Below are 12,866 nucleotides of genomic sequence, written 5' to 3'. Positions count from 1 at the left end.
AATAATGAATGCCTTTGATGCCACCTGTGAATGCAACGGTTGACAACCATCCAAAACATAGGACGACAGCAAGCACATAATCGTTGTTTGTATTTCTATAGCCAATGAGAAAGACCCATATGATTGTCAAAATAGAAAAAATAAGAAATGAAATAATCACTTTCCATGACAACGACTTAAGTCTATCTCCACGTTTAATCGTTCTGATAACAGAAATTGCACTGTACAATATAAAAATCAATGGCTCCAGAGGAACCCAAATATAAACAAGAATTAGATCCTTATGCGGTACATCTGTATTATTTCTGAGCATTCCAAGAGCGGTAATGCTGGCGTAACTAAAGACACTCATATAAACGATGTGCAACACCATCATTGTAAGATATGTAACCATACAAATTGTTTTGAACATTTCCTCCATTTTCTTTAGTGGTGGGATATTTAATACTCGGGCACCATTTTGTTTATTAGGATGAGTAACGAGATTCTGTAAAAAAGACGTGGACTTTTGATTCCCACGAGAGAACTTCCTAACCGCGCCTGGCAAAGTTGCAGGGGATTGGTGTACTTGTGATTGTTTACGAAATAAAGGTTTCTTCAGAGAAAGACTTGTCTTTGGTGTGAAATATGTGACATCATACAGGGTAGAATTTTCTTCTCGGAACGAAGTGACACCTTCTATCTGCATCAAGTCTGATAGAATTCCATGAGCTGCTTGATAACAAGCTAATCCAAGGACACACAAATGTTTGTTGTTCTTTACATCATATAGTAAGTGAAAGATAGCATCACGTTTGTATTTCAAATAATTTTCGTCTGCTTGATTCGGTATTTGTCGACCATTACGCATACACCACCACCGGACAACACTGTTAAAAATAGTGTCAAGCATTTCAGTCGGGTTGCAATGACTATTGACTCGGGTCCCCGTAGACTCAAGAACTAAACGGTGAAGAACTGTATTTCCATCAATATCTTGTGCAGCTAAATCACCTCCAAGGAAAATAATTCGACTTACGCTTTGCTGAAATCCCTCTGAAGCTACAAAATGTAAAACCGTTTCCTTTCGACTATTTGGCGTATTGATATCCGCATCACGTTGCATCGATTCAAAAATATCCAACATGGTTTCAAGAACTTCAGGGTGACCTTTTCTTACGGCATCGTGCAATGGTGTGTGACCTTTGTGATCAACATCCTTGAAACGTACAAATCTGAATTCCCAAAGAACGTCTGGCTGAGCATTTTCGGCTGCAAGATGTAGTGCATTATCTCTGTTTTTGTCAATAGAGTTAAGACATTCCCATGCATGCGATTTTATGGTGTATTCAACTAATATTTTTGCAATTTCCGGTGTTGTATTAGAACTCGTTGCAGCCACATGTAAAGCGATTTGACCATCTTTATTTTCTATATCTGCCTTAGCTTTTACATCTATTAGAGTTTGTATAGACTGGACGTGTCCTTTCAAGCAAGCTATATGTAGTGCAGTATTTCCTTTTTTATTGACCATGTTTATGTCAACATATGAATGAAATCCCGCTATTACGTGATGTTGATCGAAACAAGAAGCATAGTGCACGAGAGAATTACTGTCGTCGTCCACCTCTTTAATGTTGAAGCCAGATTGATATAAGACCTTGATTTTGTGATCTTTGCCCAATTTTGCGGCTGTTAAGTGAGGAATTTTGAAGTTTCTTGCATGTTTACACACAATCTGTAAGACTTCATCATTTTCACTTTGTAATGCAAAATGCCAAGAATCGTATCCCATATGGTTTTTTACTGTCGCATCAGCACCTGCTTTCATAAGCAGATCGATACATCTAAGATGATCGTTTGCCGCAGCATTGATAAGTGGAGTGTTTCCGTTGTCATCTTGGCGGTCCACGTCTGCTTTATGATGTAGTAAAACGGCTATAACTGATGGATTGCCTTCTTTGGCGGCAACATGGAGTGGTGTTTCTCCGCTACGTATCATGTGATTGGGATTTGCACCATTCTCTAGTAAAACTTCGGCAATCCTAACATTTCCTAACGCAGCAGCAAGTACTATTGGCACAACCAAACCTTGCAATCTTTCTTTATTTGCATCCGCTTTACCTTTGGTTAAAAGAAAACGTACAACATCAATATGTTCATATCGTACTGCCCAGTGTAGAGCAGTAGAATTTTTATCATTCTCTAGCATACAGTCAGCTTTAAGATCCAATAGATAGCTTACGGTTTCCAAGTGACCCCATCGCGATGCCCACAAAAGAGCTGTATCTCGTTTGGAATTTCTAAAGTTGATATCAATTCCTGTCTCAACGTACAATCTAACGAGACCGGTAAGACCTAAGAATGCGGCCAAATGAAAAGAGGAAAGACTTCTTGGACGTTGACCTACAACCTCAACGGTTGTTTCAGCTTTAATTGCATCAATTTTAGCGTTTTTAGTTCGAAGCTTTTCAAGCAAAAGTTTAGCGAGCCCATATTCATTGATCTCAGTTATTAAATGCAAGGCGGTTTTGTAATCCTTTTCACCTTTGTAGCGCTGTTTTAGAAGATCTACGGTACAGTTTTCAATAATATGTTTTGCCATGGCACTTTGTTTGTTTTCCAAAGCGACATGAAGGATGTTTTTGTCAGTGACTGGCTCCAGAAGGTAGACGTCTGCTACTGACAGGGCAGCAGGAAGTGACGTCAAGGACTGTGAAACGTCACCAACATTTCCGGTAGATACAGAGTGAAACAATTTATTCCTGAAATCTTCATACTGTGGGTCTAAAACAGATGATTTTCGAGTTAAACTCGGAGTTTGAGGAGCATTTTCTGTTGTAGTTTCAGAGTCTTCAATAATCGTAATATCAAAGCTTTGTCTATTTCTTGCCAGAAGCTGGAAATAAATAAAAACGAAACTAATGATAAAAACCAGACTCCATGTTTAAAAACACCTAGTATTTTTCAACTTGCAACAATAATAAGGTGTAGATTCTTTCTTTTTTTTTTTTTTCTTTTTTTTTCCACAGCGGATGACTTTGAGGGCATTCCGATGTATTGCTATCGCCTAGATTTCAATTACGTAACATTCGTTTTGGGGTTTTAACCAATTTATAAACACGATGAATACGTAGACATCATCAAGTGCAAACTAACATACATAATCGATTGTTATAAATTCATTTCTTCAATGCATACTCATCAAAAACTTAAAAAAAAAGATAAATTGATAATATTGAAATGTTTTGTTTTATGTATATACATATAAGTAAAAAATCATTAATATATATGCACACGCATGCGGAAGAATATCACAAGAACGTTTGCAATCTCAAGGAACGATAACTCTGCATGGATGATTAACATTTTTTTTAGGGAAAATACGAATGCCTACTCAAATCCATAGGTGGAATTAACTCATTTCTTCGTGCCCCTGTAACATATTCCTCAAGTAATCCTTGTTTTCCAAATTTGTTCCAAGATGAGGTTAATTGAGAAAAGCTGTTCCACGCACCAACAAAATATAGTTTCATTTTTCCATATATTTGTTTTGCTTATAACTGGCAATACAGTTAATAACATAAACAAATGAATTAAAATGCATTATAATTGACCAGTTTTACTTTAAGAGCAGCAAACTTTGCATGTGTCATCAGTCTCTCTCATTGCTCTGTTATTGTATTGTACTTGTTTTAAAATGAGTATCAAGATTTTTTTTTATCATCAAAGCATGTTTATGCCATTTATATTATTATTCAAAATAAAAGGGCTTTAGGTGCAGTATTGTTTTACCTTTCGCTTTTCATTGAGGGCTTTATAGTCTCCATCTTCCGACGCTGAACCAGCCGATATATTTGATGTTACTTGGCGCCTCGGTTTGAATGCAACAGATGTGTCCTCTAATTCGTCCATGATGGTAATGTATGTTCCTAAACAGTATAGGATATTGATGTCATGTTTCCGAATACTGCATAGTCAGGCGCCTGAAAAAAAATCAAGATAATAAGATACATGTATGTCAGCAATATATCTTGTCAATATGTTTATGCAAATAAAAGTCATTCAAGATCGTGTCATAAAGGTTTGCTGGTCTTTGATAATGAACAACACAACAGCCGAAACTGCTAGTTCAAAACTCGACCCGTTATCCCGATACTCCGAAGGGCGGACATTAAGGTCTTTTGGATTGTGAATTGTACTCAGTTACTGGGTTTGACCTATTTTAGCGTTTTCGATCCCTATCCATAAAATCCTCATTTTTCCAATGGAAGTTTAAATTCCCAGTCTCTTACAAGATTATTCTTGTTCTGAACATGTATGAAATATTTGCCACTGACACTGAAAATCAATGCAGGAAGTAATTATTTATGGTTATATCATGTTCGCACCCCCGATTTATTATAAGTATCTTATAGTATATAAGGCAGCAGTGCTGAACCCTACCTCCTTTTTTTTTTTTTTTTTTTTTTTTATAAAATTGAGAATGGAAATGGGGAATGTGCCAAAGAGATAACAACCCGACCATAGAGCAGACAAGAGCAGAAGGTCACAAACAGGTCTTCAATGCAACGAGAAGGCGTCATGCATCAATACAAGCATACGTACAATTGAATTTTGTCATTTATTTGTATAAAGCTACACTGGCATAGAGTATAATTGTAACGTTATGGTTTAGAAACACACACTTTTATAAATGATAAGTTTTATTAGAACTTCATGAAAATAATACGTTAAGGAAAATGTCTATATAATTATGCACATCGGTAGATAGGTGATCGTTTAGTGTTGTCAATAAACGGTAATGTTTGTACTATAGAGGTTCTGTAATACAGGCACGTGGTGAGGTACTAATGTTTTTAATAATAAGTTAATTGAAAGTTATCAATGTTCTGGATACTACAGTATACATCATCCTTATTTTCCTGGCTTCTTAATTAATATTAATCAAGGACAGTTGGTTTTGTGTATCATCAAGACAAGATTAATGTTCATCTGGTAATTTGGTTTTGTCTGATACCGGAGAGTTAATATATCATAAAGTGCAACAGAGGTATATATAAAACTATGTTACACAATGACATGCGACTTTGTTTATTCCAATATTAAACTCAACATCCGGAATCGTAAAATATCGAAAGAAAAACCAACACACAACAATGAGCATAAATGAAGTATTTGTACATGACATTTTATGTCAAACAACGCACTAAAAACATATCTTCATGAAAATAAAAGTGGATTCAAAAATCAAATCAGCAGCATTTAAGGAGTAAAACATGTCGCTACATTGAAGACCCATTGGTGGCTATCGGCTGTTGTCTGCTCTAGGGTCGGGTTGTTGTCGCTTTGACACATTCCCCATTTCCTTTCTCAGTTTTACTTAATGAAAGGTTGATATCTTAGTACACACCTATATGACTTTTTACGAGTAAAGGTAAAAATGTTCGTGAATTATGTTGTATGGTAAGTGTGCAGTGGCAAATATCTCGTATCCACAAATAAATGTTCCTAACAGATAGACTGCAACATTGGTAGACCGGTATGAAAGGCGAGAAAGGAGTAGGTCCAGTAAGACCCCTTTTTGGCCCCAAAATATAGCAGTTTTACAAAATTGTTAAAATGTAAACTTTTAGTTATTTATTGGACAGTAGAATACTTCTGCTACATAAATATGGGCTGTTTTTGACAATACAATGCACATATATCGGGTACTAACACCATTAAGGCATGCTAAATTACTGAAATCTTCACAATTTTAGCATTTTAGTTAAAATTTTAGACGGTTTCCGTATAAAACGAAAGTGGTCGCATTCGTGTTCATCCTTAATATTGAAATGTAAGTTATATTTGATGATAATATATAACATATACAGTCCGCAAAAAGTTAAGCACCACCTATTTTTATTGCATCGAAATTCTTTCCAATTCAAATATCAATTATTAGAAAACGTTCATGTAGCAATTTTGCTAACATATACCATAAACACATCACAAATATAATTTTGGTCAGTTATGAACGTTCTATATATGCATTTAGGTTTTACGTGCATAGAAATAGTGTAAATTACAGAAATCAGAAATGGAATTTAAATGCACGGTGATTTTATTTTTTTAAAACAATTAATCACCCAATATCATTAAAATTTCTAGAAATAATCTTTGGTATGTTGTCAACATTTGAGTCAATAGCATGTGTAACAACCTCTCTTACGACGTCTGAGACTCGTTACAAGCATTTAAAACTTTAGTTGAGGAAATCTAAGCCATTAATCAACAATTACCACTTTTAAATCGACAAAATTTTGTGAAGGTTGGTCTCTGCGATTGAGATTTCTGCCAATGACATCCCAGACATGTGCTATAGGGTTTATGTATGGGAACATGGAAGGCCAAAAGATAGTGTAAATGGATATTTGCTCTTTGGACTCGGTTACAATCCTTGCCCTGTGTGGTCTAGCGTTGTCGTCCATGTTCAAGGGTCGTGACCATGCTGACGCAACTGGGGGGATTATCAAAATGAAAGACTACAATGTTTTAGGCACTAAATCTCTGTATGTCTGTCCGTTAATGTGACCCTGCAGGATATGAATACCCGGCTAACAACGGTATAAGAAGCAACCCCGTACTGTAACACCAACAGGACCGAATGAAATCATTGGACAAATGTTGTTTTGGTCATAGGCCGTATTATTGCATCGCGAAATTCGTATTATGGCGTCTACTGGTTGAAACATAAACCGACTCTCATCTGACCAATGAGTGATTTGTCAGCTTCTCATGTTCGAGCACAGATAGTCATTCTCCTATTGAAACATGTCTGTAAAGTGCATGCCTGTTGGGGCATGTCTTTTGACAATCCGACTTGCTCTTCGGTTGCCTCTATGAAGTCGACGGACCAATGGTCGCACACTAACACGACTACCTGAAGAAACAGTGTATTTGTAAACGCGCAGATTCCGTTTAATAAAAAATTGCTTGACTGCTTTATCGGAGTTCAATCTTTTTGGTCTAATGAATTTTATTAGTGTATGTTAAAGGCAATTCAAAACACCAAACATAAATATTTTTTTCGCAATAGTTAGAAAAGTATTGCCAGTTATATATCAGTGGTGCTTAACTTTTAGCGAACTGTACATAACGGTTGGGGATGAACACGAAAGCGGCCATTTTTATTTTTGACAAAAACCATCTGCATGAAAAGTGACATTTTTCGGCATATTAGGTAAATTTTTCATATTTGAGCTTGAATCGGATCGTTTTTAATAACTAAATCAGTTAAAATCTTTCACATAAACTAATTGGTTCAAATGAAATACACACCTAAGTGTTTAAAAAGTGGTCAAATTTTTTCGTCAGATGAACCTGAAATTTGAGGCCAAAATCAGTCCTTACCGGACCTACTCCTTTGCTCTGTCAATTAAACGTGGAGGGCTGTTGATATTTTGCCTTTCGACCGACAAATTTGGTGCAATTGTTTTTTCACTAGCAGAGAACGAAGCTATATCTCCCTGGTCATAGTATTACCATTCCAAATATAGGCGTGGTTGTTTAAATATATACAACCCTCACAGCCAAAGTAGTTCCCGAACCGCAAAACAAAAAGTGGTTGAATTTTTAGAAAATCATAGAGACATTCTACCTTCAATGTAAGTAGTTAAAGAGTCATTATCACTGGGGTAAAGCTGATGACCGTAACTGCATTCACGGTCATCCCAAGATGTCGGATGAAAAATTAGGTCAGTTTCTGTATTGCCTATTAAAGTGTTTCTATATCATTTTCTTTACAAATCATACATTGAAACGACGTAAATTCATAAAAGAATCACTCGGAAATCACAAATTACTACCAAGAAATGTGCATGAAATGGGAAATTCGATTTGAAAAAATCGTTAAGATGACCGTAAATCCTAATCAAAATATTTTCAAGATGACCGTAACATATAACAAAGATAACCGTGATTGGTAAAAAGATGACCGCAACTTGTAAAGGATGACCGTAATTTGTAAAGGCTGACTGTAATTTATAAAGGACGACCGTCAATTCTAAGAAATATCCGTACTAGAATTCAAAGCTTTTTGTTGAGTTTGTCGATTTCAATAGGGGCTCGGTTAGCGGATATAAATATGTTTCATAAATTTCTTTTTTTAAACTATTGGCCGTATTTTGGGTTCATGACAATGATAGTAAATTGCATATTTCTCGTAAACAATGAAATATTTATTGATAACGACGTTAAAATTTTAATACAAATTGACAGCGATACGACGAAAATTTGAAGAAACATGAATGTGTCCCTAGTACACAGATGCCTCATCTACACTATCATTTTCTATGTTTAGTGGACCGTGAAAATGGGATAAAACTGTAATTTGGCATTAGAATTTAAAAGATCATACCATAGGGAAAACGTGTACTAAGTTTCAAGTTGATTTAACCTGAAGCTGGACAAACGGATAAACGAACAGACGAACGGACGAATGCACGGCACAGACCAGAAAAACAAAATGTTCATAAATGAAGCATAAAAAACATTAATAATACATACATCACCATTTCCTTTCTCAATTTTATGCATGAATATTCGGTAATGGTTCCAGAGGAAGCTGATTAAAATCTTAATTTGTCTTGATATATGCAGGCGGAAACCAAGTTGAAACAGAACAAAAGAATCGTAGCTCTTTGTTAGAGAAGGCGATAAATGTTTACTGTAATGTTTAATTACTATAGTAACAAAATTTTTAAAAGTTATTAGAAAAAAATAAAACGACAATTTTCTTCTCAATTACGAAGTGTTTAATTTTAAAAACACCATTTGCATAAGTTTTCAATTTATCTATTACATAGTAATGCACAACAATAAGATATCAAGTCGACGACAAGGGTACTTTAAGTAAGATGTAGAAAATGTAAAACCTCCGATTTTTTTTTACTACGGACGGAGAACATATCAATCTAATAGTTCAGAAATTTTCTTGTCTGCCCTTCCATTATGGGAATCAAGAAAAAATTCCCCAAAACAGGTAACGATTGTACCGAAAAGAGAAAATCGAGTGTACCTTTTTATGTTAGGGCGTGTTTGATTTGTATATTTTGTCTTAAAATAAAAACGTACAAAGCAAGAGTATTTGATATAGCATCTCGCTTCTGATTCTATAATTTTTATATATCAAAGCTAAAGGTTGACTTTATAACGTAAACAAATGACAGTACGAAAAGATGAAATATATGGGTCAAGTGAAATACCTATCTAATGAATCACAAAAACAGAGTAGGTGTGTTCAAATAGCTATTTTTTTCTAAAAGTACTTTACGACAGTCTTTTAATTTGGATGATGAAAATGCATATCTTCGAAAAAATATTTTTTTTGTGTGTGTGATAACTAGGGTTTATAATCTTCAACCACTGAAAATTTTTAGTCTGCCCTTCCATGAAATATATAATCAGATTTGTTTTTAAATGTTGAAGAATTTTCGAAAATTCCACCTGACATCCGATTAGACAACAGTTTTAAGTTGAATCAATGCAGACAAGATCATTTACTGATGCTCATTAGCTAGTACATACATTTATCTTTTAAAATACAACTGACATATAAGGATCGTACGTAATGGTGCTATGTGGATAAATTTATCGGGTTTCAAAAGCAAAATTGGCAGCGCGTCATCCCTACAATGGCTTCCATTTCTACGATTGTGAATGAACTGCCTGGCGTAATGGGGAAATAATTTTGACGAAGTAGAATCCTGACTGTATGAATAACATTTCTGTATATATACAAATTGACAACGTTTCCCCTTGTGATACGCTATTCGTACAAGACTCTTTTAAGGATCTACTTTGCTGCAGATCACCATCACTAGTTTAGTCGTATGATATTTTCAAAATATTTTCTGTTTTTTTTTTTATCTGCACGACAAAATGGAAGACGATATAATATCAATAGGTGTTCATGAATTGGCATTTTAAAAAATGTGTATTTATTATCCCAGAAATAAAAAAAAATCTTTTGTCTTGTAGTTGGAAGCTGTGCACCGCATTTTTTTCATCATACTTGTAAGGTGTAATTTTTTCGCGCTTTTGTTGCATGGTTTCCCCACTTGTTCATCATCATGTGCATGTCTTGTTGCAAATTCATTTTAAAAATAAATTCAACCCTGTACTGTAAAAAAGATACATATGGTGAACTATGCATTTGAAGCACGTCTTAGTTTCTTATAGGATAATACTCTCATAGTAATACGTTTATACCAACACGATTAACTTCATTGGATACAAAAAGGTAGTTATATAAATACGGATATTTCTTAGAAATGACGGTCATCCTTTATAAGTTACGGTCATCATTTACAAATTACGGTCATCTTAAAACCAATTACGGTCACCCTTGTTATGAATCGCTGATTCTGTTACGGTCATCTCGATTGTGATTTACGGTCATCTGAGCGAATTTTTCAAATCGAAATTCCTGTTTCATGCACATTTCTCGGTAGTAATTAGTGATTTCCGTGTGGATCTTTTATGAATTTACATCGTTGAAATGTATGATTTGTAAGGAAAATGCTATAGAAACACCTTAACAGACAATACAGATACTGACCTAATTTTTCATCCGACATCTTGGGATGACCGTGAATGCAGTTACGGTCATCAGCTTTACCCCAGTGATTATAGTTGCTAAATAACAATGCAAATAAAAAATCCTAGACATGATAATCAGTTAATTCACATGCCAGCGATTTCTTAAGAGTTTTCTTTTGTCACTGGTATTTAATTTTGTCGACCAAACATATACCTTTTTATATTCTTTATACAAATTCATTTATACTGTTTTCTATTTCTTATGGGTTATAGAAAATTGGATATAAACCTTTCAACACGTTCAATACTATTTCATTTAAAAGAAAATAATTACATAACACCTTTTAAAAAATTCAGAACAATATAAAAACATAGAATGTACATGTTCTGATCTTATACACCGGTGTTAATCATAAAGTCAAAAATTAATTATTATATTATATACTTGATATTTGAAATCTGATAATCTATAAAAAGCTTTTGAAAGTCGTTAGTATTTATATTGGTAGGAAAAACGAATAATTTGAAAATCTAACCTACTTTGTAAAGGATGTGTATCTATCCAGTTTTTCAACACTAATAAATGAAAAATGTAGAATGTATTCGTATAACCACCGCTGGTCATTTGTCTATGTCAGTTACGTTTGGCTGAATAGTAAGTATGAGGGAGATTGCCAATAAAAATACTTTTATCATTTAACAAGATATTTCTTTTATCAAAAACAGGATGGAATGTAATTCATTTGAGTTATACAGAGATTATTACGATGAGTTCATATTTAATACTTTTAGTTAAATAATTTTTGTAATATAAAAGAAAACGATGATCATAATCAAAAACCATTAAACGGAAAGAGTGGACATTCCCTGCCTCCGAGTCAGGCCTTCAAAAATATTATTTTCTTTGTCAAACTCATGCATAAAAATTACAAAAAAATCCCCCCTTTTTCCACCAAGTAAAAATATTTTAAGCGCGTTTTAGTGAAATATTCTCGTCTGTATCAAAGTGAGTAGAAAGGAAGCTTAAAAATGTCCCTAAATGTTATCATATCGTTTTGAAACTACAGTTTGGTGTGTATTTAAGAAAACTAAGAGAATATACAGACGATAAATGGTATTCTCTTCTTGTGTGTAACGCGCAGATCGTGTTAAAAAGTATAGTATTTTGCCTACCTTGCTTTATTGAAAATAGACGCAACCAGATTAGAGTAAATAGACATGCAATACCGAGATGGGATATGCCAGATCATATATGGGAAACTAAGCAGCAAGCTATAGGCATGTGATACAAGAGTAAATAGATACGGAATATCAACACAAATATATATGGATAAACTGGGAATAACAGCATACATTTAAAAACATTAAACACTAAGACTAAAATCTTAATCGTAAGTTTTTTTGTGAAACTGACTCCAGATATATATCAAGAAAAATATTAAAACAAACACCAAACGTTAAATAACCTCTCTTTAAGTCCTGTACATGTATGTAATGTATAACTCGCAAGGTGAACATTAATTAAATTTTGGATATTGATTTTATTTTGAATTATTGTATATACGCAAACAATGATAGAACACATAAATAATCTACACCTTACCTTTTATGTACTAGGCAGTAAAGACATTACATAATAGTAAACCTCCAAAATAATGAAATATAACAGTCATCTTTATTTGTTGGTCACAATGACTGGATACGTTCATGCATGAATAAATAAACAGGGTAGAAGTATATATAAATATGTATATAGTTATTTATAATGGAGTGGTTGTTAAGGTCAACAAATGTATATAACACGTGACATCAATTCGATGTAGAACATTAGTTTTTTCCCCATGTTATTGATTAGTCTATACAAATTAGCAGAATAACTCTAAAAGAATTTAAAAGGCATGAATATCAAGCAATTGACAAATTATAATTCTGTCAAACTTATTACAGGTAATAAATACAGTAAACTATTTATAATTTGAGTAGACACACTGCACATTTTTTTTTAGATTTCGACATTAATTGAATGGCTTTATATAAATTCAGCTGATATGATATGTATTAATTATTTATAAGAAACGAAAAAAAAAAGAATCACTAACGTATACATATATTTACAACCGAGATTGCTATTTTCATTGTCAAAATACTCCATTTTTATAATAATACATATAATTGACCATTTAGCTGCCTATTTTCAGCTATATAAATATAATGTGTTAACCTTTTTATAGCTATATTAGTACATACTTATGTATTATCTCCTTCTAATCAGTGTTTATTCTTCTTGGTAAGGATGATTAGTG

The 12,866-nt window shown here is 33.7% G+C and overlaps 1 protein-coding gene across 1 annotated transcript; it reads right to left on the bottom strand.

Annotated features, from left to right (window-relative positions):
• On the bottom strand, positions 1-12,292 carry LOC139509279 (uncharacterized; the record flags this gene model as incomplete). The annotated part of the gene is given in 3 exon segments (XM_071296119.1): positions 1-2,878; positions 3,775-3,965; positions 12,167-12,292. Coding segments are annotated over 2 exon segments (2,998 nt in total), but the record flags the coding sequence as incomplete, so codon positions are not given.
• Between the last annotated feature and the right edge of the window lie 574 nt (positions 12,293-12,866).

This window comes from Mytilus edulis, unplaced genomic scaffold (genome assembly GCF_963676685.1).
Source record: "Mytilus edulis unplaced genomic scaffold, xbMytEdul2.2 SCAFFOLD_1461, whole genome shotgun sequence".
NCBI classification, from domain to species: domain Eukaryota; kingdom Metazoa; phylum Mollusca; class Bivalvia; order Mytilida; family Mytilidae; genus Mytilus; species Mytilus edulis.
The sequence above is the reverse complement of the archived record's forward strand: the minus strand, read 5'-3'. Positions and strand labels throughout refer to the sequence as shown.